The sequence below is a fragment of the Aethalodelphis obliquidens genome, unplaced genomic scaffold (genome assembly GCF_003676395.1).
Source record: "Aethalodelphis obliquidens isolate GAN/ISIS:26980383/991018 unplaced genomic scaffold, ASM367639v1 scaffold20, whole genome shotgun sequence".
Lineage (NCBI taxonomy): Eukaryota > Metazoa > Chordata > Mammalia > Artiodactyla > Delphinidae > Aethalodelphis > Aethalodelphis obliquidens.
In genome coordinates, this window is record NW_020837964.1 from 12,921,338 (window position 1) to 12,947,801 (window position 26,464).

A 26,464-nucleotide genomic window follows, 5' to 3' on the forward strand; every position below is an offset into this window, starting at 1 on the left:
GTTGTCTCCTAGGGAGAAAAAAAAGAGTTGGTAGGAGGTAACTTTTTTCTCCTTGCTGATAGTAGGCTCTCATGAGGATGATTTAGTTCCAGAAAAACTCATTCATTCACGATGGTGAAGTGAGGCAGAGTCCTTGCAAGGCCATAATTGGATTTTAAAGCACTTGTCACTACAAAACCATCCCTGTATTTCTTCAATATTAGGCAGTCCCAAATGGAAGGTTGATGAAAAGGTTGAATGAGCTCTGTATGTGAAAGAAATATCTCTAAACATTCTTTTGAGGATGACCTGTCTCCTACAGTTTATAGGTACCTTTATTTCTGATTCATAATAGAAAAATGGGGGGGATGGGGAAAAACTTCACAATATTTCTTATAGTACAGAAAATTACTTGGTTTTGTAATTTACATTTTTTTTTTTTTTTTGCGGTACGCGGGCCTCTCACTGTTGTGGCCTCTCCCGTTGCAGAGCACAGGCTCCGGACACGCAGGCTCAGCGGCCATGGCTCATGGGCCTAGCCGCTTTGCGGCATGTGGGACCTTCCGGACCGGGGCACGAACCCGTGTCCCCTGCATCGGCAGGCGGACTCTCAAACACTGCGCCACCAGGGAAGCCCTGTAATTTACATTTCTTAATAAACTTTAAGATTTGTAAAATGATAATCCAATGTGTATCCTTCGGGCCATAATGTAATGATGCAGTTTTTGTTCAGTAACTAGATTACTATATCCTTATTTGTCATCCCCTGCTCTGGGCACAGAAGATGATAAATTTTATTAATTTTGAGTGTTTCCATTTGGTCATTTGAACAAGTTTTAGAGTTTTCTTAGGCAAAGATAAGATGTAATTTGACTTCTCAAAGTGAATTTTGGGGCATAGCATCTTCATGGATATGGAGCATTCAGTCAGTGAGTCAAGAGTTGCTCGGTCTTGGTGTGTGAGCTGTTAAGTCCAGTAATTAGCCAGGTTGTTGTGCTTTAATATTTTTAAAATAGAGCTAAAGCCTCATTGAAGGTGAATGAATTAGTACTTGACAAAGCAGCAAGTCTTGCCAGTATTTTTTATCTATGAGTAAGTGTGTTACCTGAACCAGAGCAGAACCGTTTGCTAATTCCCACTATAATATAGATATAGATACAGATATGGATATATATATATATATATATAAAATTAGAATTAAAGGCCATTGAGGATATTTTTCATTTTAAAGGTATAAGACAAGTAAGTCTAGACCTCATCATAGTCCCCTGACTGTCCAAGAACCAGGGTTAAATGGGCCCTAATTTGTGTGTGTGGGGTCTTGCCTATTTATCTTTTATCCCTTTAAATTGTATCATGTTACTATAGAAGTAACATTGAGTAACATTCTTGGTGTTGAGTTTTGGGGCTGTTTCTCTGAACTACACCTAAAGTAGTGCCCTGGTCAGACGTCTGCTCCAACACCTTTGACCTGGGGAGGAGTGTGATGATGGTGAGAATCCCCTTGATGTCTGTTACTCTTCGTGTTGCCAGATGGTCCTGGTACTGGACTGTCAGAGAAATTACCCATGAGTCCCCAGGATTGGTCTATGTAATTGATGCTGCCAAACACAGTCACAAATTTTGTGACACAAGTTGAAGATACTATGTATCTTTGGAGGCCTGAAGGTGTGGAAGGACAGCACAGGAAGAAGTGTACGAAGTGTAGGCTGCCACTCTTCTGCCAGTCCCAGCTGAAGAATGCTCCCATGACCTCCATTGTGGATGGAGCAGTAGTCAAGTTTGGCCAGGGTTTTGGGAAAATGAAATACATATACCCAGAAACAAGAGCCTCCTAAGAAGGTGATAATGACCAAATGGACTAAAGACATGGGCACGTTCAGCTCTGTCACTGTGTCTGCTATTGATGAAGAGGAAGAGAAGATTGAGGCTAGGGAAGTTGCTGACTTGTGTGCACAGAATGCCAAAGTGATTGAAAAACAGTTGGAACGCAAAGTCCTGAGCAACAGGCAGTTGCAAGAGCTAGCTGAACTAGAAGCCAAGAAAGCAAACATGAAAGGGACTTTGACTAACAATCAGTTCAAATGATCAGGACCTTTCTCTGAACCCAGCTGGAAGCAAACATTTAGATCAAGAGGAAAAAGAGCTTTTCTTAGACTACATGGACTGGTTCCTACCTTTATGCCCCAGTAGAAGGCTTTATGTTGTTTCCCTTTGATTCTCCTAGATTCAGTGAGGTCTGTGAGTCCATATGATCTGCTTTCTAGAAATGGATTTTTCTGAATCTTTCTGTATATAGGTCTTCTGTACTATTTTTTGCCCCTATGATGTACACTTCTTGAGCTGTGTAAAAACTCTATGAATAGATCAGTGCTTGAGTGTCTCCAGTTTCTAAAGTAGCTGTTCTTATTCCTTCTTCAAAGTTAATAAAATGTTTAAAGATTATTAAAAAGTAATTATACATTATTTACCTGTTGTTAACCCCACCACCCATTGGGGGAGCACAGAGGTAAATAACAGTAAATTGAAGCACCACTCTCTGCACTGAGTTTACCATAACGTATTAATATGGATGATGGCAAACCACTGTTAGACCAATGTTGGGATTTTATTAAAGTTTTGTAGTTATCTCACTGTGTATTAGGAGATGCCAAATATGTAAGCCTAAGAATGGTCACCACAGAGTTCCTTACTTTCTTGCTCAGGTCTCTGCCCTCTGTACAGAATATACCTTTCAAACTCCTCCACACCTAGTGTTCACAGCCCCCCTCTCATCTGCCTCAACCTAGACACAGTATTACATCACCAAATCACAACCTCCTTTTAAGGCTGAACTCAATTGTTCCCTCCTCCATTAGACTCTCTCTGATTCTATCATTCTAACTCATGAGGGGTGGTGGTACTTCTTTCGTTCTTTAAGATATCAGCTCCTTCAACTCCACATTCAACTTTGTGTGATCGTTAGGTACAGACTCATGTTTTACCTCCTCTACCACAGTAATTTACTTGAGAGCCAGCATCTGTAACTCTGTTTCATACCTTTTCTTTTTATTTCGCACTGAACCTGTACGTAAATCCTTTCTGAAAAGATGCATGAATGTTAAAGAATCATACAAAAGCAAAACTCTTTAGTGAATCAGAGCACAGTTGGAGGGCATGAAGCTTATGTTTATCACTGTTGTTTTGGAAAAACAATACTTAGCAGCTATCCTGGGTACAAATAAAAATTAATTCTGGGGGACTTCCCTGGTGGTGCAGTGGTTAAGAATCCGCCTGCCAATGTAGGGGACATGGATTCAAGGCCTGGTCTGGGAAGATCCCACATGCTGCGGAGCAACTAAGCCCGTGCACCACAACTACTGAGCCTATGCTCTAGAGCCCATGAGCCACAGCTACTGAAGCCTGCGCGCCTAGAGCCCATGCTCCGCAACAAGAGAAGCCACCGCAATAAGCCTCTGCACCAGAATGAAGAGTAGCCCCCGCTTGCCGCAACTAGAGAAAGCCCGCACGCAGCAATGAAGACCCAATGCAGCCAAAAATAAATAAATAAATAAATTTATTAAAAAATTAATTCTGACTCAGCCAGAATAAGGCACTAAAGGAACTTAGTTATGAATCTGACTGAGGGTTAATATTCAGTTTACACTTGCTCAGGGGAAGTTTACCCAGACTAAACGACTGAGTTTATCTAATCATTACCAACTATATTATTTTCAGTGTGCTTTTTTGGTGGGCACGAGTGAAGTGGTTTGGGCCAAGTTAATAAATGAATTGCTTATATGATTGGAAGTTTACGGGGTTTTTAATGTAACTCCCAGAAGAAGAATTTACTTACTACTGTAGCAGAATGTTTCTAATCAGAAGGAAGCATCGCGCTGTTGCTCAGCCTTCAGATTTTTGCAAGGCCGTGAAAGCACCAATGCTACTGATTTCTTGTTTTGTTGTTTTTTTGTTTTCTCTTAGTGATTAATAAACAGAGTCTCTTGCCACTTAATTTAGTATCAGGTGTGATCTGGTGGGTAGTTCAACTTCAGTGGATGTGACTATAGAATGTTTCATATTTTAGACACAGTCTAATTCCCAAGATTTCTGTTTCAGAAACTGGGACAACTTCCAAGTTAGTTTTGTGAATCCTTTAATTTCTCCTGCCAGACTCATTAACTCAGCCTGTTCGCCTTTGGGGAAATCGTAGTTCCAGACTTCTACTCTTTGTAAAAATCATCCTCTTAAGTGAATGTGATGGTTGAATTAATTGAGAACATCGAGACTCAAGCTTTTCAGCAGTATATTCTGAAACCTGTTTGTTGTGACTTTGACCAGCATAGAATGATTAAGATGAAGTAGTAGGAAACCATAATCATAATACAAAAATTACCTGCATTAAAAGGTGTGGAATTCAACAAATACTCTATTTTTGTGTTCCACATCTCAGCTTTTATAGACTCAGAAAGCTGGAAAGAATCTCGACCATCTTAGACCCGTGTTTCTTTTTTTTTTTTTTTAAACCATAGTGTGCATTTATTTTAAAAAATCCAAATATAAGTGGACTCATATAGTTCAAACTCATGTTGTTCAAGGGTCAACTGTACTTCAGTGCATTGTTGGCTTTGATTATTATTCTGAAGACTGCCATAGTATTGTCTTGAAGGCTGTCCAGTGTTCTTTTTTTTTTTCGTCGTGTGCGGGCCTCTCACTGTTGTGGCCTCTTCCGTTGCGGAGCACAGGCTCCGGACGCGCAGGCTCAGCGGCCATGGCTCGCGGGCCCAGCTGCTCCACGGCATGTGGGATCTTCCCAGACCAGGGCACGAACCTGTGTCCCCTGCATCGGCAGGCGGACTCTCAACCACTGCGCCACCAGGGAAGCCCTGTCCAGTGTTCTTTTGTTTTTAACTTTTTATTTTATATTGGAGTATAGTTGATTAACAATGTTATGTTAGTTTTAGGTATACAGCAAAGTGATTCAGTTATACATATACATGTATCTGTGCTTTTTCAAAGTCTTTTCCCATTTATGTTGTTACGTAATATTGAGCAGAGTTCCCTGTGCTATACAAGAGGTCCTTGTTAGTTATCCATTTTTTTATTTTTATTTTTACTTATTTATTTATGGCTGGGATGGGTCTTTGTTGCTGCATGCAGGCTTTCTCTAGTTGCAGCGAGCGGGGGCTACTCTTCCTTGTGTGCGGCCTTCTCATTGCGGTGGTTTCTCTTGTTGCGGAGCACGGGCTCTAGGTGTCCGGGTTTCGGTAGTTGTAGCACACGGGCTTCAGTAGTTGTGGCTTGCGGGTTCTAGAACACAGGCTCAGGAGTTGTGGCGCACGGGCTTAGTTGCTCTGTGACATGTGGGATCTTCCTGGACCAGGGCTCGAACCTGTGTCCCCTGCATTAGCAGGTGGATTGTTAACCACTGCACCACCAGGGAAGTCCCTGGTTACCCATTTTAAATATAGCAGTGTGTACATGTCAATCCCAAACTCCCTAACTATCCCTCTCCCTATCCCCCCCGGTAACCATAAATTTGTTCTCTAAGTTTGTGAGTCTGTATCTGTTTTGTATCTCTGTTTTGTGTCTTTTTTTTTAGATTATGCATATAAGCAATATCATGCTATATCTAGAGTCTTTCTGACTTACTTATGGATCTTTTTGAGATTATGATGGCAGCTGTGGATTCTCTTCTCAGGAAAATATACTTGCACACAGAAGTTTGTATTCAGTTTCAGGACAGTCTCACTCCTAAGTCTGTCATGGATCCTAGGTGGTTATAGTCCAAAGCCTGTCCTTGGGGGTCTAGAGAAGTGACCCATCTAAAATCACAGAGCTTCTAGGGACTTCTCTGGTGGTCCAGTGGTAAAGAATCCACCTTCCAATGCAGGGGATGCGGGTTCAATCCCTGGTCAGGGAACTAAAATCCCACATACCATGGGGCAACTAAGCCTGTACACTGCAACTACTGAGCCTGCGTGCCTCAACTAGACAGCCCACATGCCGCAAACTACAGATTCCACGCACCCTGGAGCCTGCGCGCCACAACTAGAGAGAGAAAACCCTCAAGCCACGACTAGGGAGAAGCCCATGTGCCACAACTAAGACCCGACACAGCCAAAAAAAATAAAGGAGAAAATAAATAAATAAAATAATAAATAAATATTAAAAATAAATAAATAAAATCACAGAGCTTCTATAGCTAAATACTTCTGCTAGTCTCTTGTTCTTTCTCCACAGTTCTATCCCTTAAAGCCCATACTGCGTTTACAGAGCTAGAGGAAGGGCTTAGGGGTATTAAGCCTTAAAATCAACTGTTTCAGCTTCATTTACCCAGTTAGGAGATTAAAGTACAATAATACCCCAAACATTTAAGTCATTGATTTAGAAAAGCCAAATGAACTAAGCAAAGTTTTTTTTTATAATCTGTTGTGGTTATTCAAAGAGCTAATCCAGATCCCTAGTTGATCTAATTACCAGTTTCTTACCCAAGCTGCAGGCATCTGAATTCATTAAACAAATCAGTCTAGAGCACTAGTTCTGTTTATTCATCCTGTCTACCTTTCTTTGGTTTTGGGGGGATTGGTTGCTTTGTTTGTTTGTTTGTTTTTAACATGTATATTGGAGTATAATTGCTTTACAGTGTGGGTTAGTTTCTGCTGTGTAACAATCAGCTATATGTATGCATATATTCCCATATCCCCTCCATCTTGCATCTCCCTCCCACCCTCCCTATCCCACCCCTCTAGGTGGTCACAAAGCACTGAGCTGATCTTCCTGTGCTATGCGGCTGCTTCCCACTAGCTCTCTATTTTACATTTGGTAGTGTATATATGTCATTGCTACTCGTCCCAGCTTACCCTTCCCCCTCCCTGTGTCCTCAAGTCCATTCTCTATGTCTGTGTCTTTGTTCCTGTCCTGTCCCTAGGTTCGTCAGAACCAATTTTTTTTTTTTGAGATTCCATAAATATGTGTTAGCAATGGTATTTGTTTTTCTCTTTCTGACTTACTTCACTCTGTATGACAGACTCTAGGTTCATCCACCTCACTACAAATAACTCAATTTTGTCTCTTTTTATGGCTGAGTAATATTCCATTGTATATATGTGCCACATCTTCTTTATCCATTCATATGTCAGTGGACACTTAGGTTGCTTCCATGTCCTGGCTATTGTAAATAGTGCTGCAGTGAACATTGAGGTACATGATTCTTTTTGAATTATCGTTTTCTCAGGGTATATGCCCAGTAGTGGGTTTGCTGGGTCATATGGTAGTTCTAGTTTTAGTTTTTTAAGGAACCTCCATACTGTTTTCCATAGTGGCTGTATCAATTTACATTCCCACCAACAGTGCAAGAGGGTTCCCTTTTCTCCACACCCTCTCCAGCATTTATTGTTTGTAGATTTTTTGATGATGGCCATTCTGACTGGTGTGAGGTGATACTTCATTGTACTTTTGATTTGCATTTCTGTAATAATTAGTGATATTGAGCATCTTTTTCTGTGTTTTTTGGCCATCTATCTGTATGTCTTCTTTGGAGAAATGTCTATTTCGGTCTTCTGCCCATTTTTGGATTGGGTTGTTTGTTTTTTTGATATTGAGCCGCATGAGCTGCTTGTATATTTTGGAGATTAATCCTTTGTCAGTTGCTTCATTTGCAAATATTTTCTCCCATTCTGAGGGTTGTCTTTTCGTCTTTTTTATGGTTTCCTTTGCTGTGCAAAAGCTTTTAAGTTTCATTAGGTCCCATTTGTTTATTTTTGTTTTTATTTCCATTTCTCTAGGAGGTGAGTCAAAAAGGATCTTTTGTTACTGTCGATTTCCCCTTTTATGGCTGTTATTAGCATTTGCCTTATGTATTGAGGTGCTCCTATGTTGGGTGCATAAATATTTACAGTTGTTATATCTTCTTGTTGGATTGATCCCTTGATCATTATGTAGTGTCCTTTTTTGTCTCTTGTAATAGTCTTTATTTTAAAGTCTATTTTGTCAGATATGAGAATTGCTACTCCAGCTTTCTTTTGATTTCCATTTGCATGGAATCTTTTTCCATCCCCTCACTTTCAGTCTGTATGTGTCCCTGGGTCTGAAGTGGTGTCTTGTAGACAGCATATGTATGGGTCTTGTTTTTGTATCCATTCAGCCAGTCTGTGTCTTTTGGTTGGAGCATTTAATCCGTTTACATTTAAGGTAATTATTAATATGTATGTTCCTATTACCATTTTCTTAATTGTTTTGGGTTTGTTATTGTAGGTCTTTTCATTCTCTTGTGTTTCCTGCCTAGAGAAGTTCCTTTAGCATTTGTTGTAAAGCTGGTTTGGTGGTGCTGAATTCTCTTAGCTTTTGCTTGTCTGTAAAGGTTTTAATTTCTCTGTCAAATCTGAATGAGATCCTTGCTGGGTAGAGTAATCATGGTTGTAGGTTTTTCCCGTTCATCACTTTAAATATGTCCTGCCACTCCCTTCTGGCTTGCAGAGTTTCTGCTAAAAAAATCAGCTGTTAACCTTATGGGGATTCCCTTGTATGTTATTTGTTGCTTTTCCCTTGCTGCTTTTAATATTTTTTCTTTGTATTTAATTTTTAAAATAAGTTTATCTTATTTATTTATTTTTGGCTGCATTGGGTCTTCGTTGCTGCACACGGGCTTTCTCTAGTTGCGGTGAGCGGGGGCTACTCTTCGTTGCACTGTGCAGCCTTCTCATTGTAGTGGCCTCTCTTGCTGCCGAGCTCGGGCTCTAGGCACGCGGGCTTCAGTAGTTGTGGCCCGTGGGCTCTAGAGCACAGGCTCGGTAGTTGTGGCATATGGGCTTAGTTGCTTCGCATCATGTGGGATCTTCCCAGACCAGGGCTTGAACTCGTGTCCCCTGCATTGGCAGGCAGATTCTTAACCACTGAGCCACCAGGGAATCCTGTTGTATTTAATTTTTGACAGTTTGATTAATATGTATCTCTGTGTGTTTCTCTTTGGGTTTATCCTGTATGGTAGTCCCTGTGCTTCCTGGACTTGATTCACTATTTCCTTTCCCATGTTAAGGAAGTTTTCAGCTATAATCTCTTCAAATACTTTCTCAGACCCCTTCTTTTTCTTGTCTTCTCCTGGGACCCCTATAATTAGAATGTTGGTGCGTTTAATGTTGTCCCAGAGGTCTCTGAGATTGTCCTCAATTCTTTTCATTCTTTTTTCTTTATTCTGCTCCCTGGCAGTTATTTCCACCATTTTATCTTCCAGCTCACTTATCTGTCCTTCTGCCTCAGTTATTCTGCTATTGATTCCTTCTAGAGTATTTTTGATTTCAGTAAGTGTGTTGTTCATCACTGTTTGTTTGCTCTTTAGTTCTTCTAGATCCTTTTTAAATTTTTCTTGTATTTTCTCCATTCTGTTTCCAAGATTTTGGATCATCTTTACTATCATTACTCTGCATTCTTTTTCAGGTAGGTTATCTAGTTCGTCTTCATTTATTTGGTCTTGTAGGTTTTTACCTTGCTCCTTCGTCTGTAACATATTTTTTTTGTCATTTCTTTTTTTTGTTTGTTTGATGGGTGGTACTGTAGTCCTGTCTTACTGGTTGTTTGGCCTGAGACATCTAGCACTCCAGTTTGCAGGCAGTTAGATAGAGCTGGATGTTGGTGCTGAGATGAGGACCTCCAGGAGGCCTCACTCCAGTTGATACTCCCTGGGGTCTGAGGTTCTCTATTAGTCCAGTGGTTTGGACTCGGAGCTCCCACCACAGGAGCTCATACACAACCTCCGGCCTGGGAACCAAGATCCTGCAAGTTTCGTGGCATGGTGAAAGAAAAAAAAAAAAAACGAAGAAAGAAAGAAAAAAAAGAGCTGTACAATATCGAAGAATAAGAAACAAAATAAAATTAGAAGGATAAAAAATATATTAGGAAAAATAAAACTATAATTGAAACAACTGCAGTAAGGTAAAATAAAACCACAGCAAAAAAAAGTAAAGAAAGAGGGGGGACGGCAACAAGCCAAAAGGAGAGATCACTAACAAAGTATAAAAAATAAAATAAAATTAGAAAAATAAATGATTTATTAGGAAAAATAAAAATATAAAAGAATCAACAACAATGAATCAACAAGGTAAAACAGAACCCCAATCTAAAAGAGGAAAAAAGAAAAGGAAAAAAATAAAGAAAAAAGCCTTGGCTATGGGGGTGGAGTTTAGGAGCAGGTGGAACTTAGGCAGGGGTGGGGTTTTGGGTGGGGCGGGGCCTAGGCAGGTGTGGGGGGGGGGGATGTTTGAGCGTGGAGTGGGGCCTAGGCGGGCACGTTGCAGCGTGGGGTGGGGCCTCTGCTTAGGACCTGGAGAAGGGGAGAGGCAGCACATCCAAAGGAGGGCCTCTGGAGTGTGGGGTTCCAGAGTTTGGAGGTAGGGCCCTGAGTGAGGGTGTGTGGGTCGGGTTTAGGTCCAGCTCATTGGACGGGGTCTCCCAGTGTAGAGGTGGGGCCCGGGGTGGGTGGGGGTGTAGGGGCGGGGATTGGGCTCTGTGCACAGGAGGGAGGCTCTGAGGACAGAGGACTAGGCCCGGGAGCCCAACAGTCTTCCCGGTGCCTAAGTGGACAGGTGACGCACTGGCCACGTTCCCTTCTGTTTCTCTGCGCCCCTCCCCCACCTTCTCTCTCAGGTTCTTGCCCCCTAACGGGGGTGGGTACCGCTTGGTGTAGGAGCTCCTCACCTCCCCCAGCCGCCCCTCAGGGGTGCCGGTCCTGGAGGTCTGGCCTTTACTTTTACTCCGCCTTGCCTTCCTCCTACTCCCTCAGGACCTGCACAGCTGGAGGGGGCCTCTGTGGGCAGAGGATCAGGCCTGGGTCTTCAGCAGTCTCCCAGGGGCCCACGTGGGCATGGTAAACCTGGCCATGCTCCCTTTTGATCCTCTGCCGTCCCAATGGTTCCCCAATTTCCCCTTTCGGGCATGGGATACCTTCCCCTCCCACAGCCACCCCTCAGGGGCGCCAGTCCCATCCCGCCTCCACTTCTCCTCCCCCTTCACTACCCCCACACCCCACGTCCTACCCAGTCACTAGGGGCTCCTCCCGTCCCCTTAGGTGTCCGTGGTCCCCCACCAGTGCCTGGTAGGTGCCCTAGTTGTGAGGAGACGTGAATTCTGCGTCCTCCTAGTACACCATTCTTGATTTTGCCCCTGTTTTTTTTTTTTTTTTGCGGTACACAGGCCTCTCACTGCTGTGGCCTCCCCCGTTGCGGAGCACAGGCTCCGGACGCGCAGGCCCAGCGGCCATGGCCCATGGGCCCAGCCACTCCGCGTCACGTGGGATCCTCCCAGACCAGGGCACGAACCCACGGCCCCTGCATCGGCAGGCGGACTCTCAACCACTGGGCCACCAGGGAAGCCCCCATCAGATTCTTTATTGGAGTCAGGCAGGTGTCTCCAAGTACTTAGGGCTTGTCTCTCCTACAGTGCTATTGCTGCATCATTCATTCAGCATTAACTGAGTTCCTTCTCTATTTTAGTCACTGCTGTGTTTGGTTGGGGGGATGCTTCACATTTTCTTCTTTTTTCTCTTTCCTCTATTCATAATCATTTCTTTTTTGATATTAATATAGGTAACTTCAGCAGTCTCTTTTCCAAAATTTGATCATTAATTTAACAAAGTTATTTGTGAGGCTTTTCATAAAATATTCTCCTCCCAGTTTTCTGTTGTTAAGAAGACAATTATTTTAATTCCAAAGAGGAAACACTTGATGTAAGAGTCTTTTCAAAGTCCAGATTTCTATCTCCAGAGTAATAGAGAGCAGCTAATAATGTGGCAAAGCTTAGCTTCTAATTTACTGCTTCCACAGCTAGGAACCTTCGCTTTGCCTCTGATTTGAAGGGGTAGGGATGGGGGTAGGACTCCTAAACTGGTGAGAAGAAAGGTTTCAACTCTCAGTTTTCTATCTTGATCATGTTCTTATCATTTGAAAAAATTACTAAGCATACTCTAGTAGATATATATTCATAAAATATTAATTATTCTAACATATATTATAAAAACATTAAAGTATAAATTAAAGCATGAGCTTTTCAAAAAAGAGAGGTCCATTATTTTCTTCCTGAGTCCCAGGGGATCATCTAACTTGCATCCCCTTTGGAAATCATTCTTCTGTCTAAACCTTCAGGCCTAGCTCAAGTCCCTGCTCTTGCTTACTTGCTTGATTTCACCATTTTATTTCTATAACTGGATTGTAAACTACCTGAGGTTAGGGACAATTTGTGTCTTACCTTTCTTCTGTATCCCACAACAATGCCTAGCACAGTTTTGGGTACTTCATAATTATTCAGTTTTTACTTGTTGATTGATTTCTTGGGATCATTTCAGAGTTTATTTCACTGATTGTTAATAAAAGGAAAAAATCCTCAGCCTTTTTTCACCTTAGTAATTCTGGTGTTAGTCCTCATACTATTCTTATTCTAAGATTAAAGATCATCAAGCCTATCTGCATTTACAGATTTGCAGAAATAGATAACGTCTGATGAAGTGACTTGATTGGGACCTCATGGCCATGGTGTAGGCTCAGAACCAGACCTGTGTCAGCACCCATGTTTGTTTTTGTTCCTTGAAATTGCTGTCTTTTAGTTTCTTATCAAATGGCTGAGTGCCAAACCATAGCATTTTCTCTCTATACTTTCTCTAAAGTTAGTTTGTGCTGGCATTATTCATGGTCCCACTGTTTGGGTATACTACTTTATATTTTATATTCTGCAAGTCTCTTTTCTGTTCCTCTGAACCACTACTTTGTCCTTTGATTCCAAAGGCTCTTTTAAATTTATAAGAGTAATTATTCATAATTACACTGAGAAATTTTTTATAGCTGTTCAGTTCAGTGAGTCTCAGTGGCTTAACATCATAACCTTGTTCTCATGGCACTCCTATATTGTCTTCTCTCTGTGGGTAGAAAAACTAAATCTAGAAAGAAAAAAAATAAGCCAGTTTATTGTCAATTGCAAATTGATACAGCGAGAGAGATGAAAACCAAACACTGGCCTCCACATTTGCAGTTCACTTATGTCTCTGTGGACTGTGTCATTCCTTCATAGAAGGTGTAGTATTCTGTACTTACTAATATAATTCACTAAATTAAACCATTGCAGTTACCAATTACAACTTAAAGGTTTTGAGATTTTTCTTATTTCATTTGCCTGATGGGCTTATTAGTCATTTTTTTCTTCATTACAAACACCCTCAAAATTTCAAGGGCTTATAATGACAAATATTTATTCTTCTTGCTCATGGCTGTGCAGGTCAGTTGGGGTGGCTGTGCGCTGGGCTGCGGGTTAGGTTTAGGTCTGCTCCACGTCTCTCCTTTTCCTTGTACTAGCAGTTCTCTGTACGTGTTGTTCGCATCGGGAATGTCAGGAGTGCGAGAGTACAAGCCAAACCACCCAAGCACATTTAAAGCCTCTTCTCGTATTATGCCTGCTAAAATCCCATTGGCCAAAGCAAGTCAGTGGCCTAACCTAACATCAGTGGAGCAGGGTATATACTCATTCCACAGCAGGAGACTATGCAGAGTTACAGGGCGAAGGATCTGGATATCAAATCGTATTAAAGAAAAGTAGAAAACTGGGGGAAATAATCCATTCTATCACTGTAGGAAAGTAAGACGTTAAAACACTCATTAATTTGCTGATTTAAGTCCTATGGACTGAAAACATGGCAATGCTTTTTTTCCATGGGTAACTTAAATCTTCTTTGACTACTTTACTTTGAAGATTCTCCAATGCTCTGAATTTCTTTCAAGAATGCCCCTTTAATCCAAAGTTATCATTTAATAGAAATGAACACAAGTAGAGATGCTAATGGTATTAATTGCCGTCTGTGCTTTGAGAAAGAGCTAGAATTACTGATTGATTGGAAAAAATTGAAAGGATAGATTAAAAGGGGATAAGGTAGAAAACTGCCTGTACAAAATAAAGTATTCTTGCAAATAAACTGTTAAGGGCTATAAGTTAAGCACTTGGAATTTCAGTGAAGGGAACAGAGTTAAGCTAGATTAACTCATAGTATGGAGGCTGACTTCTGAGATTTAGGAAGACACTTCAGAAAGACATTAAAATATCTATTCTTACTTAGACAAGGAAGGAGAAAGTTCAGAAGTGGTGTGTTATAATCTCACGATGGCCTAGCAATCTAATTAAAGTCAATTTTAATATAATATTTTATAAGAAAGTACAAAAATGAGTTTGTACATTAGAATTAATGCCTGCTAAATAATGTAGTGGAATGAATAGTTCCCTGGAGACCTTTTTCTTCCTAAAGTGTTGCTAGGTGTGTCTGCTTAATTTGTTAATATTTACTGTTTTCTGTATTGCCTTATTTCTATCCTTGAATAGGGAGAATTTCTATCCTTGAATAGGGAGAATCTTTTTATTTTGAAAGTGGCATCTTTTACAGCCTATGTCAGGAATATTTCATAGAGGGGACGCAATTTACTTTGTTTGAGCAGGTTGGAGTACTATGGAATCTCAAAGGAAATAGTGCTTTATTATGGCGTACATTATGACAATTGTATATCCTTTAACGGTATGAACAAGGAAATTAAAGGAGAAGTGTATGGCAAAGGTATTCAATATAAGGCCTAACCTAGTCTACTTTTTTGTCACAGAATTGAAAGTTCATTTTATCTCTGTTATATGTACCTGGCTTTATGAGCAAATGTATTCATGGGAATATATAAATAATTTCTGTTTTTTGAAACTTTGTATTTTTAATCATAGACCTGCAAGATTATAGACTCATAAGAAGTTACAAACATAGACGTAGAGGTCCCACGTACCCACCACCTCACTTCCCCTAATGGTGACATGTGAGACTAATTTTTAAGTCATTGTCAGACCTTTTTTGCCCTCTTTAATAAGCCTTCTTTTTTCCAGATATCTAACTTTCTTTAAAGCGAGGGCACCTGTATTGTGCCTGATCCTCTTCAGCTTTCAGAATTATGAAGTATTATGTAAGGATCCTTCTGTCACTCTTGCTTTATGTCTTTAGTACATCCTTCTCCATTTTCCCAATTTCCAGATTGTACCATTGACTGGGAAGGGACTGTGTCTCATCCTTTTCTGGTATATTTCTCCTCAGCAATCTAAAAGATGTATAAGCCCCATTTTACTCCTCATATTGAAGTATTATATTTAGTTGAATATTCAGATTTCTTGTTTTGAGTTTATTTTGGTGGTGTTTGAAAACTTGAGAGGATATTTTTTTTAACATCATCTCTTCTTTTTTTTCCTTTTAGCCTGAAAATGAAATTTCTTCAGACTGCAATCATGTAAGTATGGATTTTCCATAATTCACCTTACGTGCTTTATATATATGATGATAGATATCGGGATGCTTTTCCTGTTGTTCTGGGAAGCATAATGTTTTCTTAAATTCACTTAATCTTAACAAGAGGGTGATTAACCTCATTTATGGTAAATCTACACCTACTCACTCCTCTATTGTCGAAATCAGTAGACTCTGCCAAATAATATTAATATACTTAAGTTTAAATTTTTCTTCAGTTACAGCTACCATATGAAATTGTTTCTTTGCATGTCAGGCTTACAATTGTAGAGTTTTGTATTTTAAAGTGGTTTCATTTAGTCATCATACAGTCATCTACTGTGTGCCAAACACTGTGGTAGAAATTAAAGACACACAAATAAGCATCTTGAAGATAGAGACATATATTAGAGTTAGCAGATAAGAACTCCAGAGATAACTACGATTAATACATTCAATGTCATATATATGTGTCATATATATATTTGTAATACATTCAGTGTCTATATATCTCCCCATATTACATACAGTCTGACATTAAAAGGAGAGTGACGTGAAATCAAATCTGTGCAGAAAGTACCAGGTGCTTCGGCAGAAACTTGTGAGAGTACAATGGGGACACAAGAGTGAATTTTGCCCAGGTGGGTTGATGTCAGGAAACACTTAATAGTGGAGATTATACTTGAGTTGTGTCTCAAAAGAGGAGTAGTTATATATCTGAAATCACTCTGTGTCCACATTATTTGATAGTTTGAATGGGAGACTGCAAGAATAGAGAAGCAGGTTGGCTGCCTAAGTTGACTACTTATTCTACAGAAGGTCTAGATAGGTCAGAGATTTAAAGTAAAAATAAAACCACAGGAGTAGTAGAAGAAAACATGAACAGAGGGTAGGGTTTTTAAAACATACAACCTCAAAAAATATTTAAAGAAAAAAAAAGATTTATAAATCTGATTGCATTAAAACCTCAGAAAAGGGGACTTCCCTGGTGGTAAAGACTTCACCTTCCAATGCAGGGGGTGAAGGTTCAATCCCTGGTTGGGAGCTAAGATCCCACATGCCTCGTGGCCAAAAAACCAAAGCATAAAACATAAAACAGAGCAATATTGTAACAAATTCAATAACAACTTTAAAAATGGTCCACATCAAAGAAAAAAAAATCTTTAAAAAAAAAACTCAAAAAAGAGATTTGAGGGTTTTTTCCTCAAAAATATTATGTAAATTATGAAAAAATATTTGCAGTGCAGATGAAAAGGACTACATTCTTTAATAGAAAGTGCTGTTAATAAACATAGAAAACAGACATAAATAGACTATTCACAGGGAAAGAAAAAGATGTCCAGTAAACAACAAAAATTTCAATTCTTTCATAAAGTGTGAAAATTAAAAGAAAAATGAGTGCACTGTTTTTATCTATCTGATTAACAAATATTAAAAATTTGATAAATATACAGTATTGACAAGCATATGAAGATTTAAGCATTCTCTAGCCCACCAGTCAATGGCTACCCATTGGCCAAATCCAGACCACTGCCTGTTTTTATGCATAAAGTTTTATTGGAACACAGCCACACTCATTCAGTTACATACTGTAGCTGCTTACCATGTTATAATGGCAAGGTTGAGTAGTCACAACAGTGACTATAGTTTCCTGAAAACCTAAAAAATTTACTTTCTGGCCCTTGTGGGAAAAGTTTGCTAAACTCTGCTCTAGCCTATGGATAGGAATATAAATAAGAAAAACTTCTTTATAAAGCAGTCAACTTAAAATGATATTTGTTATGGCATTATTATGGCATTATTTATTAAGCAAAAGATTAGGAAAAAATCCTCAAAAATCTATTAATAGACTGAATCTGACAGAGAGGAAGCCCAGAAAGAAGCTCCAGAGGGGTGGAGAAAGAAGCTGATCTCCAAAGGATATTACACTGCTGAAAATGGGGACAAATAGTATACAGAAAACGGAAAGATTGATGTCCTAATAAAGAGAGATTAGGGCACAGACACAGGAGAAGATGGACATCTACAAGTCAAGATGAGAGCCCGCAGAAGAAATTGGTACTACTGACACCTTGATCTCAGACTTCTACCCTCCAGATTTGTGAGCCAATAAATTTTTATTGTTTAAGCCACCCAGTTTATGGTATTTTGTTACAGCAGCCCTACCAAACTAATACACTTGGGTTGGGATGGAATGCATTATAATTTTTCCCATTAAAGTTTTTATTTTATTTTTATAAATTTATTTATTTATTTATTTTTGACTGTGTTGGGTCTTCATTGCTGCGCGTGGGCTTTCTGTAGTTGCAGCAAGCAGGAGCTACTCTTCGTTGCGGCACGCGGGTTTCTCATTGCTGTGGCTTCTCTCGTTGCGGAGCACGGGCTCTATGTGTGTGGGCTTCAGTAGTTGTGGCACGCGGGCTCTAGAGCGCAGGCTCAGTAGTTGTGGCACACAGGCTTAGTTGGTCCGCGGCATGTGGGATCTTCCCTGACCAGGGCTCAAACCCGTGTCCCCTGCATTGGCAGACGGATTCTTAACCACTCTGCCACCAGGGAAGCCAAGTGAATTTAAAAGTAAAACTATTTAAAATAGCATATAAAGCATCAAATACATAAGAATAAATCTAACAAAAGTATGTAAGACATCTCTACAGATAACTATAAAATATTACTCAGAGAAATTTGAACACCTAAATAAATGAAGAGATATATTAATATATACTATGCTAGTGAGTTGGAAGACTCAATATTATAAAGACGTCAGCTCTTACCAAATTACAGATTCTGTACGATCCCATTTTTGTTGTTTCAAAAAATAGTAAGCTGATTCTAAAATTTACATGGGAACACAGTTTTGACCAATAATAGCCAAAAGTCTTGAAAAGAACCAAGCAGAGAGAATTTCACCACCTGATTGAAGACTTAAAGTAGCAGTAATTAAGGCAGTGTGGCAGAGGCACAGGGGTCAACAAGTAGACCAGTGAAACAGAATGAGTCCAAAAACAGACTCATATATAGATAGACACTCGAATAAAAAAATCTTAATCCTTACTGCACACCATTCACAGAAATCTATTCTAGATGCATTATAGATCTAAAGGTGAAAAGTATAATAATAAAACTTCTAGAAGATAACATAAGAGACTATGTGGGATAAGCAAAGATTTAATAAATGGGAAACAAAAAGCAGTAAGCAAAAGCAAAAGATTGATAAATCAGATTATATTAAAGTTTGTTTCATTAAATATAGTATTAAGAGTGTGAAAAGACAAGCCATAGAGAAGGAAAAAGTATTTTAATCCTTATCTGACAGTACGTGCAGAATATATGAAGAATTCATACAAAGCAATAAAGAAAAGACAATAGGGCTTCCCTGGTGGTGCAGTGGTTAAGAATCCGCCTGCCAGCGCAGGGGGACATGGGTTCGAGCCCTGGTCTGGGAAGATCCCGCATGCTGCAGAGCAGCGGGGCCTGTGTGCCACAACTGCTGAGCCTGCTTTCTAGAGCCCGTGAGCCACAACTACTGAGCCTGCAGGTCTGGAGCCCGTGCTCCATGGCAGGAGGGGCCACCGCGGTGAGAGGCCTGCGCACCCCAGTGAGGAGTGGCCCCTGCTCACCACAACTGGAGAAGGCCTGCATGCAGTAATGAAGACCCAACGCAGCCAAAAATACAAGATAATAAATAAAATAAATATTAAAAAGTCTTAACTATTAAAAAAAGAAAAGAATCCCCCTGCCAATGCAGGGGACACGGGTTTGAGCCCTGGTCTGGGAAGATCCCACATGCTGTGGAGCAACTAAGCCCGTGCGCCACAACCACTGAGCCTGTGCTCTAGAGCCTGCGAGCCACAACTACTGAAGTCCATGCACCTAGAGCCCGTGCTCCGCAACAAGAGAAGCCACTGCCATGAGAAGACCGCACACCGCAACAAAGAGTAGCCTCTGCTCACCGCAACTAGAGAAAGCCCGTGCACAACAACAAAGACCCAACGCAGCCAAAAATAAAATAGATAAAATAAATTTAAAAAAAAAAGAAAGAAAAGACAACAGAATAGAAAAATGGAGAAGATAAATTTAATCAAGGAGGTGAAAGACGACCTGTATATTGAAAACTACAAGACAGTACTGAAAGAAATTGAAGAAGACATAAATAAATGAAAAGATATTCCATGCTCATGGGTTGGTGGAATTAGTATTGTTAAAATGTTCATACTACTCAAAGCAATATACAGATTCTGTGCAATTCCTATTAAAATTCCAATGACATTTTTCACAGAAATAGAACAAACAATCCTAAAATTTGTTTGGAACCGTAAAAGACCCCAGATAGCCAAAGCAATTGTGAGAAAGAAGAAGGAAGCTGAAGGCATCACACGCCCTGATTTCAAACTATATTACAAAGCTATAGTAATTAAAACAATATGGTATTGGCATAAAAATAGACACATAGATCGGTGGAACAGAATATAGATCCCAGAAATAAACCCATGCGTATATGTCAGTTAGTTTACAACAAAGGAGCCAAGAATATGTAGTGGGGAAGAGAACAGTCTCTTCAGTAACTGGTATTGAGAAAAGTGGACCACTGCCTTACACCAGACACAGAAATTAACTCAAGACCTGAGACCATAAAACTCTTAGGAAAAAAAAAGGTGGTAAGCTCTTTCATAGGTCTTGGTGATGGTTTTTTGAATGTGACACCAAAAGCAAAAATAAGGCGAGGCTATATCAGACTAAAAAGCTTCTGCACAGCAAAGGAAACAACCAAGAAAATTAAAAGGCAGCCTACTGAATGGGAGAAAATATTTGCAAATCAAATATCAGATAAGGGGCTAACATCCAAAATGTATAAAGAACTCATACAAACAAACAAAAAAACCCAATTAAAGAATGAACAGAAGATCTGTATAAACACTTTTCCAAAAAAGACATACAGATGACCAATAAGTACGTGAAAAGATAATCATCAGAGAAACCAAATCACGAGATGTCACCACAAACCCGTTAGAATGGCTGTCATCAAAAGGACTAGAAATAACAAGTATTGGTGAGGAGGTGGAGAAAAGGGAACCTTTGTGTACTATTGGTGGGAATGCAAATTGATACAGCCACTGCAGTGTGGAGGTTCCTCAAAAAGTTAAAAATAGAACTACCATATGATCCACTTCTGGGTATTTATCTGAAGATAATGAAAACACTAACTCAGAAAGATATGTGCACCCTCATGTTCATTGCAGCATTATTTACAATAGCCAAGATATGGAAACAATATAAGTGTTAAATGGTTAAGAAAATGTGTGTATACATATGCATACATACACACACACACAATGGAATATTATTCAGCCGTAAAAGGAAGGAAATCTTGCCACTTGAAACAACATGTCTGGACCTCGACGGCATTATGCTATTGAAATAAGTCAGACAAAGACATATACTATACGATCTTTCTTTTATGTGGAATCTTAAAAACAAAACAAAAAAAACACCACGCTCATAGATACAGAGAACAGATTGGTGGCTGCCAGAGGTGGGAGAAATGGGTGAGCTGGTTTTTGTTGTTGTTGTTTTAGTTTAAATAAATTGAATTTTTAAAAAATAGAAATTGTTCCTTAAGATACAATATAACTACTGGATGGACAAATTTAGGTTAAGCCCTTAATTAAAAACAAAAAGAAAGAAAGAAAGAAAAGAAAAATGGGTAAGATACTTGAACATCCATATCTTAAAGATGATACTTGAATGATCTACAAATAAATGGAAAGGTGCTCATCCTCGTTAATAATCAGGGAAATGGAAATTAAAACCTGAGTGAGATACTAGTATCTACATTCACCATTAGAACTGCTAAAATTCAAAAGACCGACAGTGTTAATACCAAGCATTACTGTGAATATAAAATAAGGGAGCTTTTGTGATCGTTTCGGCAGCACGTATACTAGAATAACGGAGTTTTCAAATATTGATAGTGATAATGTAAATTAGTGTAACTACTTTGAAAGCTGTTGGGTATTACTTAGTAAAGCGGAACTTAGGCATAGTATATAATACAGCCTTTTCACTTCCAGGTACTTACCCCACAGAAATGCTTATGTATCTGTCTATACATGTAAGGAACATTTATAGCAGCTCATAATAGCCCTGTGAGTAAACAGTTAACAAAACCTTTCTTTCCCCTTCAGGAGAATTTCAATCCTGTTAACTATGTAGCTCAGTTCCCTGGTGACCTAGTAAGGGTAAAATACCAACTAAGGTTCAAGGCAGTATTACTTAAGATAAAAATGACCCTGATTGGTAAATTCTATATGGACTGGGGAGAACTATAAATGAATTATAAATACTCATTGGGGGTGCCATACTATAGGTTTCCCTGAATGTGGTGACTCTTGTACCTGGGTGTGTGTGTTCCTTGCAGGGATCCTGGAAACTATGCCCAGAGGGCTGTTTCAACAGATAATGGCTCGCATGGGCCTTGAGGTTTCTAAGCCAAAACTACCTCTTCCAGTGCCTGTTGGGAGTGTTGTCTTCTCACACCTGAGCCGTCATTTGGAGAGAAGATACCGCCAGATGGCTACACAGACTGTTGCCATGACTCCCATTGGAGAGGAACAATTGATGCTGCCCTGCTGACTGACAATTTGTGGTTCCTGTCTTTTATCCAGCACAGACCTTTCCACAAACTCCAGACTCCAAGTGCTGATTTCACGTTTCTACGCTGTCTCACAGTCATTTCTAGAACTGAACTCTTGATTTTCTACCTCTAAACCTCTCTTGTTCCAGTCTTCCCAATCTCAGTTCTTCCCATTGCTCAAATCAAAAACCTTGAGTCCTCTTGTCCTCTTATATCCCACATTCAGTCTGTTAGCAGCCTTGCTGTCTGGCGCTCCTTTTGAAATGTGTCCTGAATCTGACCATTTTCACTGGTACCCCCTGGTCCAAGCCATCGTCAGTTCTCTTTTGTGCTTCTTTAATAGCCTCCTAAGTAGTCTCCCTTCTTCTGCCCTTGTCCCTCTACAGTCTGTACTCCATGCTACAGCCTGAATGATTCCTCTAACAGTCAGGTCATATTACGTCTCTGCCCAAAACCCCAGAAGCTTTTTTCTCACTTATTAAACTCCCAGGTCCTTAACAGTGGCCTACAACACATGCAGAGAGTAGAGACCTGCTCCTTGGCCTCTTCTACCACTGTCCGCCTTGATAACTCTACTTAGGCCACAAGCAGCCTCCTCGCTATCCCTCAGATATTCACAGAATGTGCCTGACTTAGGTCTTTTGCATTTGCTGTTCATCATGGAACAGTCACCTTTTCAGGATGTTCATTTTCCTTGTCCTCCTCTATTAAAGCACCCCTCACTCGTCACTTCAGTTCTTTTATACTAGCTTAATTTTCTTTATAGCATTCAATACCTGATCTATTTATTTGATCATTTGCATATTATCTTTCTCTCCTTCATACAGTGTAAACTACTTGAGGGCAGGGATTTTGCCCTTCTTTGCTCACATCTGTCTTGAGTGGTACCTGGTATATATTAGCCACTCCAAAAAAAAGAAAAAACTTGAATGAAAAATATGAGAAAATTTCCAAGAACTGAAGGATGAGTTTCTAGATTAAAAGTGCCCATGAGTGCCTCACACCATGGATGGAAAGATAACCCAAACCAATTTTAGGGTTCTGAAAAGAACCCTGGGAGTAAATAAAAGATCTCAAAAGCTTTCAGAGAAAAAAATAATAATTAAAGTACTGGGAGTTTGAGTAATATGATACTTCTCATTAGCATTACTGGAAACTAGAAGAGAGTAGACCAGTGCCTTTAAAATTCTGAGGAAAAATTATATTTAGTCAAGATAATACAAAATAGACATTTCATACATAAAATTTTTCAAGACATTTACTACCCATACATGTTTTCTCATAAAGCTACTAGAGGATGTGCTTCACCAAAATGAGGGAATACAGCAAGACAAAGAAAACTAAAGAATCCAGTAATTAGTGCATCAGGCTAAGAAAAAGCAAAGGAATTCCAAGGATGATGGTGAAGGATGACACCTGTGCAGAGGCTTAGATGGCAACCAGTCCTGACTGAAGCAGGAAGACGGAAGACTCCAAGAGGAATGTCTCACCTGAGAGATCACTTGAAGCATTTGAACATTTTGAGAGATTTGCTTTTCCAGTGAAGAGATGGGGGATTAATTAGTAATGGGTATATCGAAAATAGGCTGATGAAATAAATGACTGTTAACTATATGACAAACTAAAAATTGGAAGAAATATAATATTCTATATGGCTCATTATATATAGTATTTTTACATAATCAATAACGTAAATACTGAGTATCTAATGACATTATGATTTAACTATATTGGGAGGATTGGGATCAGGAAGAGGGTGTAAGAGTTCATTCCTTACCTTCTATAGTATAAAGCTATTATACAGTATCTAAAACTAACAGGTCAGGCAATTTTAAGCAATTTAATAGCTTAAAAGTATGGAGGTAATTACCATAAGAAAAAGGTAAAAGAATTGTCTCTGGGTAATGGGTAGGACTTTAGAAAGGGACTTTGTGGGGGACTGCTTGTTTGTTTAGACTGACTACCTTTGACTATTTGACTAAACAGACAGCTTTGATTTTAAAAATTTTAAGGATGAATGGAAGAGTAAGTAGATTAAATAAACTTAGACTATACTTTAAAGGAGCTTGACTGTGAAGGAAGAATTTTCCTTCATAAGTCAGACAGAGAAAGACAAATATCATATGATATTGCTTATATGTGGAATCTTAAAAAAAAAAGGGTGCAAATGAACTTACCTACAAGAAAGAAACAGAGTTACAGACGTAGAAAACAAACTTCTGGTTACCAGGGGGCAAGGCAGGGGAGAGGGATAAATTGGAATATTGGGATTGACATATACACACTACTATATATAAAATAGATAACTATTAAGGACCTACTGTATAGCACTGGGAACTCTACTCAATTCTCTGTAATGGCCTATATGGGAAAAGAATCTAAAAAAGAGTGGATATATGTATATGTATAACAGATTCACTTTGCTCTGCACCTGAAACTAACACAATACTGTAAGTCAGCTATACTCCAATTAAAATTAAAATTAAAAAAAAGAATTTTCCTTCGCTCCCCACACCCAAATCTTGTCATTATTCTAAATAAATATCTCAAATATATCCCATCTTCTCCCATCCAAAAACTCTTGCCTTTTAACTGGCCTACTAACCCCCTCAGTGTAGCCCTTCTCTATACAACCAGAGTTCATCTTTTGAGTTCTCTGATTAAAATTATCCATTAGCCTCTCATTTCCTTTAAGGTAAAATCCAGATTCTTTAATATCAGCTACAGTAGTGTGATCTAACACCCCTTCTCCCCTGATCTTTCATACCCTCAACTCCAGCCATTCTGAACTATGGGATTCCCAGAAATTATCATTATTCTTTCTGTCCTTTCTACGCTTGCAGTCCTAGAACCCCAGTCTTCCTCAGTTCATCTGACAAAATTCCTTCTTACTCCTGGCCCAGTATAACTTGACCACTACCAGCCTCACCTATCCCTCCTCTACAATCACTGTGATATGTTCTTTCCTTGTGTTCCCATAATATCTTCTGCATTCTTCTGTTACCACATTTATCACACTGTGTTTTTATTGCTTATTTACTTCCCAATCGAACTCTTCCATCTTTTGTTTCCTGTGGTTGAGCTTCTTGAGTACTAAGACAGTGGCTTTTTAAATTTTTTTTTACTTCCACCTGTCTCAACTTTGTCGCCTAACACAATACTCAGATTATAGTAGTTACTCAGTACATATTTGGGGGAGGGAGTTGGGTGCATAGATGGATTCAAAGATGAGAGTCTTAAATTTAAGGAAATTGAAGCTGAAATACATCATGCTAACCAGTAGTATTTATTGTCAAATTGCAGTTATTTTTCTTAGTTGATTATAGCCACTCAGAGGAAAGGACACCTATCAAATATGGTGTAAATAATCACCTCTCAGTAATCAAGTGTAATGTGTGTTTATCTGTTTTCTAGAGGAAAATGTACTTGTGGCAACCTATGTTGAATTCCCTTTTAACCTATATTCCTGAAAGAGAATAATAAAGCGTTAATAAGTCATATTAAAAGTGAAAGACCAGAAAGTAGATTAATGGTTGTAAAGGATGGAAGTAGGGAGGATGGCGAGTGATAGAACAGGCATGGGGTTTCTGCTGGGGTGATGAGAATGTTCTTGAATTAGAAAGTGGTGATGGTTATGCACCCTTGTGAATACAGTTGACCCTCGAACGACACAGGTTTGAACTGCACGGGTCCACTTATACACAGATTTTTTTTCAGTAGTAAATACTGCAGTACTGCAGGAATCTGAGCATGGGGAACTGTGGATGCAGAGGGCCCCCTATAAATTATACTCAGATTTTCAACTTCACAGAGGGTTGGTGCCCCTAATGTGGCCGTTGTTCATATGTCAACCATATACTAAAAAAACACTGAATTGTACACTTTAAAATCGTGAATTTTATGGTATGTGAATTATAACTGAAAAAGTGAAAAAAAGACAAGAGGTAGAATATTTAGCATTAGACAATAGTATCATAGTTATCTGGGAGGAGTCCTGTTCGTAAGGAAATTTACACCTATTATCAGAACGAATAAGGTTCCAAATTAAAAGTTAAAGACATTCAAAAGATCTAAATGATTATCTGAATGGTTTTTGTCAGAAAATCTGTTTCTAGCCCAATCATAGGACATCTGAGTTTGTATTAGATAAAGTAAGGAAATACTCTGTGGTTTGTATTTATTTTTTTTGACATTTGTTGCTGTTCACTCCAACTCTAAGTACCAAACAACTTTTTTCTTTGTTGCATTTTCCCTTTTCTTCTTTCTTTCTTTTTTTTTTTTTTTTTACATGGAAGAAATGCCATTGGGTCACCTGCAAGTCACTCAATAAGGAGGACATTTTTAATCTGTCTTTGGTTTGATGTACATATATAATCAGAATGTGTTGCCTTAATTTTAAAATATAACATTTAATTACCATGTAGTACTGACTTAGATAGATGGTAATAGATAAATAGTAAAATATATTTGTCCAGTTCTAACCACATCTTTTGAATCATGGGATCTACTTCTGAGGAGCCAGGAGGCCTAAGATGCCTTCAGTTAGAACTAAGCTTCTCCTATATCTTTTCTCAGTTTGGCCTTATATGTCCTAT

The 26,464-nt window shown here is 39.2% G+C and overlaps 1 protein-coding gene and 1 pseudogene across 2 annotated transcripts in view; both read left to right on the forward strand.

Annotated features, from left to right (window-relative positions):
* GLG1 (golgi glycoprotein 1) overlaps nt 1-26,464 on the forward strand; it is a 147,285-nt gene that overhangs the window by 66,457 nt on the left and 54,364 nt on the right. For both annotated transcript variants that reach the window (XR_003435418.1, XM_027119288.1), the window contains exon 2: nt 15,210-15,242. Coding sequence is in view for 1 of the 2 variants with exons in the window: in XM_027119288.1 (XP_026975089.1) it covers nt 15,210-15,242 (33 nt within the window). In the remaining variant the exon portion in view is untranslated. The remainder of the gene's footprint in view (nt 1-15,209; nt 15,243-26,464) is intronic.
* LOC113627076 (UPF0428 protein CXorf56 pseudogene) lies at nt 541-3,293 on the forward strand (annotated as a pseudogene).